Source organism: Panicum virgatum, chromosome 3K (assembly GCF_016808335.1).
Source record: "Panicum virgatum strain AP13 chromosome 3K, P.virgatum_v5, whole genome shotgun sequence".
NCBI lineage: Eukaryota > Viridiplantae > Streptophyta > Magnoliopsida > Poales > Poaceae > Panicum > Panicum virgatum.
This window is the reverse complement of record NC_053138.1, coordinates 45,946,691-45,964,039: the sequence shown is the minus strand read 5'-3', so window position 1 is coordinate 45,964,039 and position 17,349 is coordinate 45,946,691. Positions and strand designations below refer to the sequence as shown.

General features: G+C 41.1%; 1 protein-coding gene across 2 annotated transcripts; it reads left to right on the top strand.

Moving 5' to 3' along the window:
• The first annotated feature begins 1,928 nt into the window (after positions 1–1,928).
• LOC120699347 (protein transport protein Sec24-like At4g32640) lies at positions 1,929–16,889 on the top strand. Of its 2 annotated transcripts, XR_005685374.1 has the most exons (25): positions 1,929–2,944; positions 4,024–4,263; positions 4,389–4,463; positions 4,555–4,653; positions 6,718–6,829; positions 7,140–7,267; positions 7,459–7,578; positions 9,379–9,459; positions 10,526–10,603; positions 10,751–10,843; positions 11,107–11,161; positions 11,448–11,524; positions 11,686–11,757; positions 11,854–11,937; positions 13,129–13,248; positions 13,327–13,395; positions 14,419–14,496; positions 14,746–14,884; positions 15,045–15,209; positions 15,301–15,446; positions 15,532–15,711; positions 16,014–16,102; positions 16,183–16,214; positions 16,296–16,723; positions 16,776–16,889. XR_005685374.1 is itself a non-coding variant. In XM_039983314.1 (24 exons), exons 1-24 carry the CDS (start codon positions 1,997–1,999, stop codon positions 16,400–16,402), a joined length of 3,387 nt encoding a protein of 1,128 aa, XP_039839248.1. In that variant the 5' UTR covers positions 1,929–1,996; the 3' UTR covers positions 16,403–16,889. The 2 variants fall into 2 exon arrangements, 1 of the variants encoding a protein (XP_039839248.1); XM_039983314.1 differs by having other exon boundaries at positions 16,296–16,889.
• The last annotated feature ends 460 nt before the right edge of the window (positions 16,890–17,349 follow it).

The window sequence follows — 17,349 nt, the reverse complement described above, 5'->3', positions numbered from 1 at the left end:
CTGGTGCGTTCTTCAGATGGTACAGACAGATCTACATTGTCCAGAGCGCCTTCTGGTGAGAACCCCTTCCACTTGATGCCATGGTTGCGAGTCCTCTCAAAAGAGCCGATGAGATCGACTTCCAGCAGAGCTTTGATCTCATCATACTTCTTCTTGTGTTCAGGAGGAATCTCTTCATATGTGACGGGCTTGGGAGCGGGTTCTTGATCTTGAGCTCCGGTCATCATTGCGGTGGATGTTGTTGCCGAGTGTCCCACCGGGCGTGCCAGAATGTGTTGTCGACTGAAACCCACCGGCGAGCAACGACGGGCAACACGAAGAGCCGGGAGGTTGCTAGGGCGCTAGAGGCACTGCTCCCTCGTCGACGGCCCGCAATTTCCGTCACGCGCCCGGAGGATGTATGAAAACCGGGCGTGCCACCTGACCTATACCCGATCAGGAGGGTGCAGACGTGCTCCGAACAGTTTCCTGCATACAAAGACACGTGTAAACATAAGTCCGAGCCGTGGTCGGCTCCCCGGGACGGGATCTGATTGTATCCGGATATGATAAATAGAGCAAATCACTATAAAACTGCTTCAGTTAAATCTAATTGATCTAATCCACGATAATAACAGCTTCACTGCTAGATCGGAACACCCTACACGTGACTAGGCCTAGCGAACGTAACAGACAACTAAACCACAACCTAAAACAGATCTCCTTTGGTGTTCGATCCCATCTTGCATCGCATCGGCATTGCAAACATTCAAGTATTCGCGGTCAATGGAGTAGAAAAATCAGGAGAAGCCGACATTGTTACCAGCTTGCCATCAGTACATCAGTTCAAGGTCCCTGTTGTTAGTTCTACTGGGCATCAAATGCACTGCCATGGGAGAGTTGATGGAGAGACTCACTTCACCCTGTAAGGAAAATAGCCCCAACTAGGCATTGTTTGTGATTTTGATAATTGAGTGACAATATAACTGTTGGGACTAACTAAAGTATCAAGTAACTATTAGTAGGTCCCAAGGATGATGTGCAAAGACCTAGCAAAGCAAAACACAAAGAAAGAACTCAAAATTGGATGAATTCTACAGAAAACAAGCGACCGATTAAACGAACGCCCTGTTTCTATAACTGACCGGTGCAATGGTTAGTTCAAAAGACAATCAAGTTAAGGTGACCGGTTGAACCGATGCGTTGGTGCATTGGGGAGATGAGATGGCGATCAAGTGAAGCAAGCCTTGTGCGACCAGTTGAACTGGTGCTTTGATTTCAAGCATCGGTGCATTTGTAGTGAAGATCGTCAGAAGGTTTTGGAGGCTGAGGCTGAAGTAAACCCTTAAGGACCAGTTGAATCGTCACCCGTCAGTGCAAGTGTCGGTGCAATGATGTCATCAATTCAGAAGACGATGGAGTTCAATGGCTAGCATGCAACTTAGAATGCTCGCTGATGGGCCGACAGCTTGGGTCTTTGGGCTTCGTGGGTTTTGCATATGGCTCGGTTCCTCGGTTAACCAAGTCCGAGAACCAAACGAAACTAACGATTTCGGTTACGGAAATGGGAACCGAACAGAGAACCAAAATTCTCGGTTCTAGTTCTCGACTAGTTTGATTCGGTGCTCGATTCTCAGTTAAATTTGTCCAGCCCGAACCAGAAGTTCAGGATTTAAAGAAGTTGTATGAGAAATTCACTATTTATTTGAGCTTCTGATTTTTCACGCTCAGCGGAAAGCTCAAACAAAATCCTATCATTTATCAAATGCAGGTGAATTCGGCAAATATTTTTAGGACAGCCCCAAACGGACTCGACCAACAGTGAGAGTCCCCGGTCGAGCCGAGCAGCATGCACCACCGTTGCATCCGACGGTCTCAGCCGGGTGTCCGAAACGCTCCCTCGAACGCCTCGACATAAAAGCCCGGCCTCCTTTTCTCTCTCCTCTCCTCCCTCCCCACTTCCCTCCTCAGATAGTCAGATCCCGATCTCCGCCCCCGCTCCGCCGGCCACCGATCCATGGCGTCCTCGTCGCCGTCGAGGCCGCCGCCACCATTCGCGCCGCAAAACCCTACCCCGGCGTCCGGGCCACTCGCGGGGCCATTCGCCAACATGCAGATCTCCCGCGCGGGCGCGGCTGCCCCGGCCTTCGCCGGCGGCCCTCCCGGGAGCGGCCCCGCGCCGCCCTCGGCGATCCGCGCGCCCCAGGGCCCCCCGCCGCCCGGAGCCCGGCCGTTCCCCGGCAGCCCGCCGCCCCCCTCGCAGCCGCCTCCGCCGTTCGCCCGGCCTGGCGCGCCGTTGCAGCAGCAGCTGCAGCAGTCCCCGCCTCCCTTCGGCGGCCCGCCAACCGCTCTGGCTTCGCAGCCGCAGCCGCAGCCGCAGCAGCAGCCGGCGTTCAGTGGACCGCCGTCCGGCCCGACGCCGCAGGTGCAGCGGGCGCCCTTCGGTGGGCCGCCCCCGGGAGTGTCGCAGCATCCTCCGCCGTTCGGTGGGCCGCCCTCTGGAGTGTCGCAGCAGCCTCCACCGTTCGGCGGGGTGCCGGCCACTGCGGCGTCTCGGCCGGCTCCGTTCAGTGGGCCACCGGGAGTGGCGTCTCAGCCGCTGCAGCCTGCAGCGGTGCCACAGCGTTCCCCTTTCGGCGGACCTCCTGCAGCAGTGTCAGCTCAACCCACTCCAATCGGCGGGGGCTCGTTTACTGCTGCTCAGGCACCACTGTTCGGTGGGCCGCCGGGGTCAGTGCCTCAGACGGCACCTGGTGGTGGGTTGAGACCGCCCTTTGGAGGCCCACCAGCGCCATCGCAGCAGGTGCAGTTTGGTGCGCCGCCGCTGTTCGGCGGACCAAGTGCAGTTCGGCCAGGTTCGCAGCCTCCACCATTTGGTGCATCTCAGGCACCACCATTCATGGGTCCTACAGGGGGTAATGCACCAACCTTTGCCCCTCCGGCCTGGCAGGGCCAGGCACGACCAGTGAGTGTTTTTCTTCATATTAAGTTTCCTGACTTGTTCATAAAGCAAAGAGGTTTTAGTGAACAAACTAATATAACTAGGCTAGGGGCAAATGTAGCACCACAATTTTTAGTTTCATTCCATGTGTGCTAGAGGAATTAATGAGAAAATTAGGAATATGGCCTACATTCAATTAAAAAGACACTTCGTTTTCTCTAGATCAATTTAGTGCACATTTTGAGTTCTTGAGGCTGGTGTAGAAGCTTACTGTTGTTGTGGCATGTGTAATTTGGCACACTTAACTGAATTATTGAACAACTGCTGAATTATTGAATAACTGGGGGTTCCTCTAGGCTTAGGAAGAGTGCCATGCCTAAACTGCCATTATCGTTCAGTAAAGGTGGCACCTTTGACTTCCATGGAAATAATTAGGTAGTTCTATCAGAATTGTCTCGTAGCAACTACTATTTAAACTCTGTTTGAAATATTTTATTGCTGTTCAAGATTATTCCCTAGTGAAGGATTAAAAAAATAGTTTTGATTTAAGAAAAGGAAGCACTGTGGCTTTTTGATACTTTGCTAGGTGCCTAATGATATATTCATCTAGGAAGTGAATCATTATCATTCTCATGAGAAGAAATACCTCCTCCGATCTAAAATGTGAGTCATTTTAGGATTCTCGTTGGTTATCTTATTACATAGTTGACAACATAAGATTGTTTTCAATAATATTTTCATAGAAATGGTTTTGTCAAAATGCCACCTTGCATAACATGACGTAGCTCAATTCTTTATGATGTATCAGGCTTAGCTCAGTAGGTGACATTCTATCCATATTAATCATTACTAGTTATATGAAAAAAAAAATCTCTGTGGATCTATTTGGGTGGATGCGATACCAAATTTTTTTGTCCACTTTGTAGAACATGACACACTCAATTCTACGGTGCTTCAGGCTTATTTATGCTGTTGAGGTGTCTTTTGTCCAGACTGATCATTACTAGTCTGATGAAAAGATTTTTGGTGGATGTGACACTTGAAAATTTCCTTAGAACATTGTGATTAACTCTCTTATGTTGATCTGTTCAATTTATTTGTAGGGAGCTGTTCCTGGCGGTATGCAACCATCTATGAGAATGCCTGGCATGCCTGGTGTTATGCCACCCAATGCACTTGGCCAGGGGATGTCACCTGCATCAACACCCACCATGCCATACTCCCCCCATGCCCAGGTCTCAACCCCATCCAAAATTGATCCTCATCAAATTCCACGGCCAATTCCGGAGACATCGGTCATCATCTTTGAGACCCGGCAAGGTGGACAAGCTGCTATCCCACCGGTACATCTTCAGATCTCTACTAATTTATGATTATATCGCTGTTGCTAAAATGCTTGTTCCAGGTGGTTCTAAGTGGAACTAAGTTACTTGTTCTATTCCACTAAGTGCAGTATTTTTCATTGTAGGCTGCCTCCAGTGAATTCATTGTGAAGGACACTGGCAATTGCAGCCCCCGTTTGATGAGATGCACAATGAATCAGGTTGGTTTTGATTTTTGAAATTTATTTTTCTCCTTTCAATAGCATGTTTTTTTTTCCTTTTTAACTGAAAATGTTACATATATATTATCAGATACCATGTACAGGCGATCTCTTGACAACATCAGGAATGCCATTGGCCTTGTTGGTACAGCCTTTTGCTCTTCCTCATCCATCTGAGGAACCTATCCAGGTACTTAATCTCACTGGTTGCACATAAAGAAAATACCTGTTGCATCAACCATTTGACATGACTACACCATATAAAGGAACAACACCACCATCTGCACATGATTTTCTGTATATTGATCTATGCCATTGTTATCTACTTATAAATTTGGTTGGCATAGTAGCCCCTCAGTCTCTTCTTATAAGGAGCGCACACATATTTATTAAATTTTGTGTTTTTTTAGCAATGGTTACCTTACCTGAGCTATATGTAAATTTTGTGGCATGAAATGGTAATGTTGGATTTGTATTTTAATGTACATTTTGATGGCCATAATTTTGGTGTTACAAACAATATACTGTTGGAGAATACTAAATGGTGACATTTTGGTTTTGGAGACCACATTGAGGCCCTGTTTGTTTCAGCTGGTGGGAGTCATCTGACTTTTGGGTTTCCCAAAATCGAGCCTTTAAAATCGACCAGAAGCTGAAACAAATGGGGCCTGAGTCAAACCACGCCTTATATTTTGAGAAGCAGCTATTGATTTGCATTGCAAATGTTTAGTCTGAAAAAAGATCATTCAGTTCATCTGTTGCACTACATTTTGGCACAGGCATTGAAAAGTGATCGGTGCTGTACATTTAGTAGCCATGTTATACAGTCGTCTAGTTGAACCTAGTCGCCATGGCACCGATAAGGCGACTAGTCGCGACTAGTCGTCGATCAGGTCGATTAGTCGACCCTAGTCGGTCCTAGTCGTCGCTATAGTCGTCCTATATATCCCACGACATATATGTACATGTATATGTACTTATATACTATATAGCAAGCAGGAACACCACAATGATAGTCAGTTTGGTGACACTTACTTGTGAGATTTGATGTTTGAACTGTCCAGAACTCCATATTCTTGTCCCACACAGTACAGGCTAATGGCTAATGGCTAATGGCTAATGGCTAATGGCTAATGGCTAATGGCTAATGGTGCAAGTTATATAGTTAACCTAACCCTAATGGCTAATGGGCCTAATTGAGCCTAGTACAGGCGGCGGGCTGGAGTGCTGGTCTGCTGGACATCTTTTGGTTTTGGCCTGATCGTCCAAGTAGCTAGTCGGACGATCAGACATCTGATCGACAAAAGCTAGTCGTTTCACTTATCGAAGCCAGCGGAGCGATAAGGTCGACTAATCGCGACTAATCGCGATTAGTCGGACGACTGTATAACATGGTTTAGTAGTGGATTCGATTTTTCTTTCCTTGTGTGATTTCCCTATATGGTTATGTACATAGTTATTAGGGTTTAGGACCAGACCGGACATTGAACTGGCCAGGCTCTTGATTCATGGTTTGATTGGTCTGACCGGTTAAACCGCCTGCTCAAAGGGGTTCAATAGGATAATTGTTTACTCCCTTACACAAGCAACTCGGTAGCCCAGTGGTGCACGAGCTGGTTCTCAAGCTTCAGGACCTGTACTCGAATAGAACGAAATGCAAGATTTTATTGATTTTTGCACCATATTCCGTCACTCTCACGCATAGCTCTTGCAATGTGTGCTGCCCCACCGGTCCGATCCAGTCCTGTAGCCCGGTTTCTATCGGTTTCCTTGAAACTGGGTGGTTCGTCCAGTTTATACGGGATCTTTTAATCTGACCGAATTGGTGGAGGGTCCAGTTTCCGGTTTTTCGGTCAAACCACAGGTCCGGTTTGTCCTAATTAATAGGGTTCAATATATGATTCTGTTATTGCAGTTACAATCTTAAAACCTATCACTTTGAACATACACTAATTGGAAAATACATACAGATCTGCAATTACATATAGATACAAATTCTTAATATCCATGGTTGCCATTTTGTGCTGAAGTTAGTACTGACTTTCTGGACGTTTGCGTTTGGATTTCATACATGGGTTGGCAAAACTAACAATGAATTTGTTCATATGTTGAAAAAAGTGTGTTCTTAGAGCTGTTTCATCCACTGATTTGAGTGATGTCCAGATTATGATATATACTTCATTATTTGCGACGTTCTTAAAGTTCTCACTACGGCAATCTTTATTTCTTTGGTGACACTTCTTTCTTATTACAGCTTGTGGATTTTGGAGAGATGGGCCCCATCAGGTGTTCGCGCTGTAAAGCATACATAAATCCATTCATGAGATTCGTTGACCAAGGGAAACACTTTATATGTAACTTATGTGGTAAGGGATGTAGTTTTAATTCAACTTTTCTGATTTCCTTTGATGCACACTTTATATTAAATCTATGACATTTTAAAGCCTGATGCTTATTTCCCTTTCCCTTGGAAAGATGGTGTCATCTGTAGTTAGGCATCTTTGAAATGCTTAGTTCTTCCCCTTATTTTTTTTCAAAAAATATATCTATTTTGATTCTTGATTCCATACTATATATGCCACTTTTTTAGCATATTCTATTCAGGTAATGCTACTTCCAGCATATTCTATTCAGGTAATGCTACTTCCCATTTAACAAAATACACTGGTTATACAGGATTTAGCAATGATACTCCAAGGGAGTACTTCTGCAACTTGGGCCCTGATGGTAGGCGACGTGATGCTGATGAAAGGCCTGAGTTGTGTAGAGGATCCGTTGAATTTGTTGCTACCAAGGAGTTTCTGGTGCGATTTCACCTGTTTTTGAGTACCCCTTAAATTTTTCTGAACTAGTTCATAGAGTACAATGCGTAAAACTTTAATGTTTTTATAAACATTCATCTTATTGGTTCCCTTTTGATTGCCATGTTCACCTCATTAAGTGAGTTGTCACATTAGTGATGTAATAATAATCATGATAACATTATCAATTTCAGGTCCGTGACCCAATGCCTGCTGTATATTTCTTTCTTGTTGATGTCTCCATGAATGCTGTGCATACTGGTGCAACAGCTGCAGCCTGCAGTGCAATTTCCCAGGCTCTTTCAGACTTTCCTGTAAGTTTAGATGGTTCTTTTGTATGCATTGACTACTACAAAACAACATGCTATCAGCTGCTAGCTGAATTCTACCTATACGACGTAATATGCAGTTGATTTTTATGATCGACTGCAAATGTATTCTTTGTTTGTCTTATGTTTGCCTTGAAATTTCTTTCTTGTAATTGTTACCTGTCACGAACTTTCTTCTCGTTGAAGCAGGTTTGGTGGATTACTTTTTGATGAATCACTCACCTATTGATGATTATGATAGATACTGGTTACCAGAATCGTGGTTTGTTGGATTCGTGATATGAGTTCATGATTCATGGTTCACCATCTCTCTCTGGCTGGTGAATTGGGAATTGGGTTTGTTCATATTACCACCCAGAGAAAAAGAAGGGACATGCAAAGAAAAGAAGACCACACTAGACTCAGCCTGATCAGTAATCATCCAGCCTTAGCATCACAACCTCCACACCAAGCTGCTATTCTCCTTGCATTGCCCTAGTGCCCTCCAGTCCAGTTTGAAGCTGCTAATGGGCTGTAACCCAGACTAAACCCACACCAAACCATTTTCCTTAAGACACATCAAATCAAACGGCACCAAACCACACTATCATATGTCACAACCAAACCAAACCGATCTTTCTACAATTTAAAACCGAAACATCAGTGGTTTGTGCATGGCGGCCAGCTTCTCAAGCAAGGACGTCATGGTTGGGAGCAGCGCTGGGCGGCATCGGGTGGACGTCCGTCGGCAAGACCACCTGCTTCCACATTAGAAGCATCCTCCCGCTATATATTTGAACGGTTTCGATGCAGGAACAACCAAACCAAGCCAAACTATTTTCTTTCCCAAACCAAAGCTGAACCAAACTGATAGCTAGAGCAACCGTTTCTCACCAAACTGAATAGGGACTAAAGCAAAATCCAAACTACTCAACCTGGTTTCAACCCGAACCATTAGCGGCATGAGTCCAGTTCCACAACCAAACCTGCAGCTGACGACACTGGTACCTTTCCTTGCTGTCTTTTTCTTCCACAATGTATCTCAACCGATGCCATGAATTCCTCTTGGTCAGCCATCATTTTGTCACCAATGATTATCAAAATGGATAGCTTGTGTCATCCTTGTGTATCTGATACCCACAGTTTTGCTTGGACAGCAGACTGCGCTGCCACGGCATGCCCCTCTCTGATGCTGGTTGCATCCCCTTCCTGTCTCCATCTTTCTATCCTTATCTTGTGTCCATGACGCTGCCTCCGACAGCAACTTTCGTGGTCTGATGCTGCCACCATCAGTTAAAGCATCGATCCTTGATATCCTCAGCTCCACACTTTTCGTCTGCGTGGATTTGCCTATGCCTTGTGTACTGCCTGCTGTTTCGGAGCAATTCAGTTTGCATTGCATGCAACAAATTGTGTGTCACAGCCTCCCTGCGTGATTCTGGTAGCTATGGTCGATTGTAATCAATGACGAAACTCAGATATGCAATAGTGCATATTTTTGGCAATGATCAAATGAGCAACATCTAATTTCTTGACAAATTGTTTTATTTTTTTATCATTATTTTAAAAAGATGGGTTTGAACTATTTGGTTCGTCTAGTTGGCTTGTAGTATCGTAGATGACCATGTTCCATCATATTTGTTGGTAGGAACAAGTAGACATGATTATTGATTTGATATAGCTATGTTTACATATTTTCTTTTCCATGTTACTTTATTTTTCTATATTTCTTTAACTATTCACACAAGTTGAAACATAATATATCACTGTGGAGTCACCCTGACATTACTTTTGTATCTTTTGTAGGAAGGCCCTCGAACTATGGTTGGAATTGCTACATTCGATTCTGCTATTCACTTCTACAGCCTGAAACGTGCTCAACAACAGGTATTTTCTGATCTAGTTTGTTGGTATTGCAAGCACTATGCATCACAAAGAGTTATTTTGTACAAGTCAAAATACTGTTGGATTCTCGTACCTGCTGAATTTCTTATCAGACACTTGCAGAAGTGCTGCTACCATTTTTTTGCTTATTCTTTTCTGATCTTTTGCGCATTAAATGTTCACCAAGTTGCTTATTAAAGGAGATTCGTATAGTGGTATGGCTATAATGTTGGACAATGGCAGCTTGATAGAAGGATCTCGTCCTCACGCAGGAGGGTCTGAGAAAGTCCAATTACTTCAAGCTTGATCCCCAAAATAATCTGCCGGCCTCCATATATGGAGTCCAGCCCTAAGAAGCAAATCTTTTCAACAAACTATTGAATACTTAAATATAAAGCTATCACTAGCTATCCCAGCCACTAGAGCCTGCATGATCTTTCTTGCGCTGAAACTTCCTACCTAAGAGCTTGTCCACAACGTTTTGACATTTGGTGACAGTCTAGTCCCAATTTCTGCAAACCACATTGTTTTGGGTGTCCAAGCATCTGAAAACTTCCAATTTATCCTACCTCTCTGTATAATCTAAGTTAAGACCAGTAGTTTCCAAATATAGGTGGAAGTCAAACATTGGTACCAAAAAGAGATCTTTGACAAACCATGAACCCCTTTGATACTAAACAGTAAACAGTTTTTAGATAGGTCAAGTACTGCATTGGTTGTCGTCTCTATTTGTTGAGTGTTCTTGGTGTTGATATTTTTTCTGAAAAGGAGAATGGGACCGACAATTATGTTGATTTGTGAACTGGATCTGAAAGTAATGCTTGATACCATAATGTTTTGCATATATTTGGCAGATTCCATTTTTTACCCAGCATATAATGTTTCTTGAAACAAACAAATATTCTATGAAATTTTGAGCTGTCTTGTTCTATTAGTTGCAAGTACTGATCTCGCTTTTTGGCTCCTGCTTTTCTTTTCAAAGAAGCTTCTAAACTGTAACTATTTCTGGCTGCTTGCTTTTTTATGGATCTAACATTCAAACTGCACATTTGCCTTTTGTACTTTGCAGCCTTTGATGCTTATTGTTCCTGATGTCCAAGATGTGTACACTCCGCTTCAAACGGACCTCATTCTCCCCATGTCGGAGGTTTGTACTCACATTTTACCTGAATGGCAAATTGATTCTTGTTGTTAGTTTACCAGACCTACAAATATCTGTTAGAAGCTTCGTTAGAAGTTACAAATCTCTCCTTTCTTGACAAAGCTCTGAATACCTTATTTTTTGAGCTTTTAGTGCCGTGAGAATTTGGAGCAACTTCTGGAGAGCATCCCAATCATGTTTGAAAACAACAGGGTTGCTGATTCGGCATTTGGTGCTGCTATGAAGGTACTGTCATCTTTACAATGTGACCTTTTATGTTTCTCCTTTTTGTACCACTATTATTTCAGACCATACAATGTTTGATTTACTTGCTAACAGCTGCACTAGCATTTCATCAACTTCACCAGTTTAGTACACATTTACTTACAAAATAAGCTGTTTGATTGTGATTAATGTGTAACCTGCTTGCAAAATTTTATCATCATTATTATTCTGTTACTTTTGTCTGTTTCATTGGACCAGTTTATTCGTCATCATGTTGTGTGCAGGCAAGTTTTCTAGCTATGAAGTCCACTGGTGGAAAGTTGCTTGTATTCCAGTCAGGTATTTTTTGATAAAAGAACTCATCTGTTTGGTGGATGGAAAGGAACCAATTTTATTCCAGCTTTCTTTACAAGTGTTGCCAGATTAATTGTCATTCTCAATTGCTTAGCTGCTGGTCATGGCTTTCCTGACCGAAAACTACCTGATAGCTGATCATAGGCATGAAACTGACTTTGAGAATGGCAAAATAAAATAGTATAGTTGTCTGGTGCCACAGATATATATTATTTCTAATTGGTTTATTAAAGATGGAAATTGTTAATGCTGTATTATTGGTGCTTTGCAGTGCTAACATCCTTAGGAATAGGTTCATTGTCTGCTAGGGAAGCTGAAGGTAGATCAAATATTTCAACTGGAGACAAGGTATGATTCAAGCTTAAGGTAGATCAAATATTATGCACATGTAACACATAATAATATTCGCCAGGTGCCTTCCATTTTTCCTTCGTTAATATTGCACCTTCGTTAATATTGCACCTTATTTTATTTTATTGATCCATCGCAATATTTTGTGTGCTCTCCAGGAGGCGCATAAGCTTCTTCAGCCTGTTGATAAGACTCTCAAGACAATGGCACTAGAATTTGCTGAGTACCAAGTGAGAAAACAATAATTTCTATGTTTTTTGAGAGTTTTCATGTCTTTATAACATTTATATAGAAAAACATCGACTTGTTTTTTTTTCATTTATCAGGTTTGTGTAGATGTGTTCCTTAGCACGCAATCATATGTAGATATTGCTTCAATATCAGTTGTTCCCAATACAACTGGTGGCCGGGTATGCATCTATTCTTCAGTTACCTGAGTTTTCTTAAACATGTTTATTTGGTTGAAATTGTTACTCTGCAAATCTGCAACATGCTATATAATTAGATTTTGACAGTCTAAGTTACCGCTTGACACTTAACATGTCCTAAAGATGTTTTTTTTATATCTTATTACATACTGATTTGCAGGTTTCTAATTTTAGTCATACTTAATTCGATGGAATTGTTTGATCTTAAAGGGGATCTTTATAATTTCACACATAAGGGATTATTTCTTGGTTTTGTCCAGTCATTAATAACTTGATTATCTTTAGATAATACTAGATAGTGGAAATGCTTGTAAAGAGTCATATTGAAACCAAGGAACATAGACCTGCTTGCCATCCACACTAGAATAGATAGAGTTTTCTGAAGAAACCTGCTAGTCGAGGAAGGCCTTCTAGGGATAAGAGACATGGGGCTAAAGGGAGAGCCAAAAAAAGGATATTTCGTGTATGATTGTGAATCCCGGTTCAACATTAGAAGGAAAAAGTCTATATCATCCCCTCACCTATATGGGGTGGACTACATAACCCCCCAAACTATGAAATGGTCTATATCACCCCCTGAATTTTTCAAAACCGGTAAAATTACCCCCTAAAGCAGTTTTGAAAAAAATCATAGTAAATCATAGAAAAATCATAAAATAGAAAATCGAATTGTGTTGGACTCCAAATGAGTAGATCTACACAGTGAACATATAATATGGTATGCTTTAGTATATTTTTTATGATGTAGCTTTAGATCTATGCTTTTCTTCATAGTTGTAAAAAAATATACCAAAGCATACCATATTATATGTTCACTGTGTAGATCTACTCATTCGGAGTCCAACACAATTGGATTTTTCTTTTTATGATTTTTCTGTGATTTACTATGATTTTTCAAAACTGTTTTTGGGGGTAATTTGACCGGTTTTGTAAAGTTCAGGGGGTGATATAGACCGTTTCATAGGTTGGGGGGTTATGTAGTCCACCTCCCACAGGTGAGGGGATGATATAGACTTTTTCCACATTAGAAGTATAGAACTCCTATGTACACCTGATTTTCTCCACCTGATTTTCTCATATCATAGCTGCTCATCTCTATGTCATATTCTTAAATACAATCTTTCTACCTGTTTATGTGTTGTTTGATCCTAATATCCATCCTTTATTTTGCAGGTTTACTACTATTACCCATTTTCTGCTCTCTCTGATCCAGCCAAGCTGTATAATGATCTTAGATGGAATATTAGTAGACCACAGGGTTTTGAGGCTGTCATGCGCGTCAGGTGTAGTCAGGTGAGTATATGTTAAGCCTTTTCTTACCCTTTTGTACCGTGTTGTGATAGTAACTTCATTTCCCTCTCTTTTCAATAGGGGCTTCAAGTTCAAGACTACTTCGGCAATTTCTGCAAGCGTGTTCCTACTGATATCGATCTTCCTGCGGTGAGTAATTAGGATTGATGTGTGATCTAATGCAGTTACAGGATCATTCATTGCTTGCATAATCAACTTGTTGGTACAAAGTGATGCATGGGGACATGAATAGTAAAACTCTCTGGTCTCCAAGGCAGTTGTGTGGTGATGTTTTAGGGTAATGTTTGAACACAAGCTTGCCAAATGTTGGCACATCCAAGATAACCGGGCTGGTTTGTTTTCAACAACAACAACAACAACATAGCCTTTTTTCCCAAGCAAGTTGGGGTAGGCTAGAGATGAAACCCGAAAGAAATAAGTTCACTGGTTTGTTTTCAAACAAAATTTTTTTGACTTGAAATTCTGGTGCCACAATTATGTTATATTTTGCTATAATTGTTGTCAATTTGGTACAGATCATTTTGAAGGTTGAGGAGAAACCAAGACTCAGAAAAAAAAAAACATGATAAGCTGAGCATGCATACTGTAGGGTTCACCAGGACATTGGTCGAACTGGTTAATGCAATGCCTTAATTTTTAACAAGAAAATTTACTGGTGGGCATGCCATGGTCCTTAAAAACAAAATTGATAATGTTTCATATATATATATATATACATATATATATATACATATATATATATATATATATTGCCGTGCATTCTTTAGCCACTGGCCCTGTTTGGTTCACACTACGGTTCCTAGTGCACGCAATCCAAGAAAAGAATCTCGCATGCATGAAGTGCTAAATGAAGTCTATTTGCAAAACCTTTTTAGGGATGAGTATAACTTTTCGCGACGAATCTAATGATGGTAATTAATCGATGATTGGCTACAGTGATGCTTCAGTAACCATTCTCTAATCACGCGGTCAAAGACCTCATTAGATTCTTTAGGGCTCCTAGCGCAGGGTTCTGAAGTTAGTTTTGTAAATTGACTTTATTTAACACCGTAATTAGCGGTCAAAGTTTCCTAGTACTCCCTAGTATGGAAACCAAACAGGCCACTGTCTATTTGTCAGTTTCTTAAGACAATCCTTTTGGCTTTGGTTCAGATTGACTCAGACAAAGCTATAATGGTTACATTTAAGCACGATGACAAATTGCAGGAGAATTCAGAATGTGCTTTCCAGGTAATAAGTTCTGTTAAATTTGGTCAGTACAGAATTTTCTTAACAGAATGTGCTTTCTGGATTTCTTTTTTTCCCCTCGTATACGCGGAAGAGATATTTTTCAATCTTATCTTTGCTCAGTACAGCTTATGACTGGTGTAATTGTGTTTTGGAATAACCATTTGCTATGGACAATGACTATTATACAGTTCAACAGCAGTAGTACAGTGGGGCAAGCAATCTGACATGTGATTTGTGCTGCATTTTCAGTGCGCACTTCTTTACACGACAGTTTTTGGGCAAAGAAGGATACGGGTCATAAACCTTTCCCTTTCATGCACAAATATGCTCAGTAACCTTTTCCGATATGCTGATCTGGAAACACAATTCACATATGTAGTAAAGCAAGGTGAATTTACTGTTAACTCAAGTTCATTAGTATATACTTTTGTTACTTCTGCAGTAATCATCACAATTTTGCATATCGGATCTATTTAAGTAAAGCAGTTTTTACGGATTCTCATGTATCATACAAGAATAATGGTAAATTGACTTATTTTGCATAACAGCTGCAAAAGGCATTCCATCATTACCTCTTTCTCAAGTTAGGGACCAAGTAACAAGTACATGTATCAATATCCTCCAGTCGTACCGAAAGTATTGTGCATCTGTAAGTTCTTCTGGGCAATTGATTCTTCCGGAGGCTCTGAAACTTCTACCATTGTATACTCTAGGTACGTTATTTGCTATCTAATTCTGTCAATGCTTAAATTCTTTGATGCACTTATGATTATGCAACTTCACTAACTATTCTTGAATTCTCAGCTTTAACTAAAAGTGTGGGATTGCGCAATGATGGGAGATTGGATGATCGGTCCTATTGGACCTCTATTGTATCTTCAATTTCTGTGTTATTAGCTATTCCGTTGGTGTTTCCTAGGATGATTGCCCTCCATGATCTTACATCAAGGGTACAGGAGTCAAGACTTTTTTTTCCTACCTTTTACATCAAAGTCATGAACTATTAATTAATTTTTAGCTGCAACTTGTGCGTAGGAAGATGATGATTCCCTTATACCGAGTCCCCTTACACTCAATAGCGAGAATATACATGATGATGGAGTTTATTTGTTAGAAAATGGTGAGGATGGTTTTATTTATGTCGGAAATTCTGTCAACCCTGTGACCCTAGAGCAAATATTCGGTGTCTCGTCTTTGGCTGGAGTACCAAATCAGGTCAGTTTTCACCTCATCTCTCTCCATTTACCTCATGGATGTTAAATTTTCTCCAGATGCGGATCACAGCTAGAATTATTCATTACACTCGTTTTGAACCTAAAATTTAGTGTCCCCTATTAGACCAATTTCCTCAAGAAAATAAGCAGTTCTATGTACAGCACTTTAGGATCCTGAAAAAAAAAATCTTGTCTGCCCTATGGACCATTGTTTTAGTGTCCTAACAAAATCATGGAAATGATGTACGCCCTAGACAAATTTCTCAATTGCTGTAAAGTTGATTAATGACTTGCTTGTTTCAGTTGGTACTGGAGCCATTTGATAATGAACTCTCCCGGAAAGTAAATGAAGTGGTGAATGAAATAAGGCGTCAGAGATGCTCTTACTTGAGGTATTGCACCTGACTCTCAACTATGTTGACATTACAAATCACTTGATTCAACACTTGACATTCCAAAATTGCTTTTGCAGATTGAGACTATGTAAAAAGGGTGACCCATCTGGTTAGTCTCATGATTTTCTTATCCTTGGTTACCTTTTCTATGTTTCCTTTATACTAACACTACACTGTTGCTGCACTGCAGGAGATTTCTTCCGATCACTATTAGTTGAGGACAAGGCACCAGGCGGTCTTTCCTATGTTGAGTTTCTTGTACATGTGCACAGGCAAATCCAAAGCAAGATGACGTGAGATGACCCCCACATTGTTGTAACATTTTGGTCAGTAGGAATCCAGAACAAAATTGATTTTGCATGAGGATAAAACATAAATGAATGAAAAGGACTCTCCAATCAGTGCAACCTAATTCTCACCTGGAGACATGATTCTGCATCCAATTACAACAGTCGGTTTTGGCGTAGGCGATATATGTTTCTGTACAGAGATGAGTGGACTTTCCTGTCCTCAATTTTGAAAGTATTTATTATTGTAAACAGCGGCTGTATTTTGTCGAGAGGAAGCTTATAGTGGCTGGGCAATAATGTTGTATGTTTAGCCGTGGGAGTCGTATTGGTTGTAAATGAGCGGAAGTCGTATTGGTTGTAAATGAGCGGAAGTCGTATTGGTTGTAAATGAGCGGAAGTATTGATTCGCAAGTGACATGAATATCATGGTTAACATTCTTTTTGGCCACATAGTCAGACGTCATATTTACAAGGAAAAAGTTCATTTTTGACAATCACTCTGGCCTTGGTTTGATTTTAGTCATCGAACTCCAAAACCGGGTATCTTTAGCCATTCAACTATCAAAATTGTTCAAATTTGACCATCAGGCTGTTTTAGTGGGTGGTTTTAAGTTTTTATTTACAATAAGTTCTTAGATTTTAAAATGATTATTACTTTTTTTCTGTACCTCCGATTTAGGTCATTCCTACGGTTACGCGTTTGTAATGGTAAGTTTTATCTTTTAAAATGTTCTTTATACTATTTTATCACTATTTGTTATGTTATTTTTATGTTGTTGTGTAAAAACAATAATATAAGAAAATTAAAACAAACAATTACAAAATAATATATGAGGAAAAATAGTAATCATTTTAAGATTCAAGAATCATTTTAAGTTAAACAAACATGTGTTTTGTACTTGTTTATTTTATTTTTCTTATATGTTGTTTGTACACAACAATATAAGAATAATA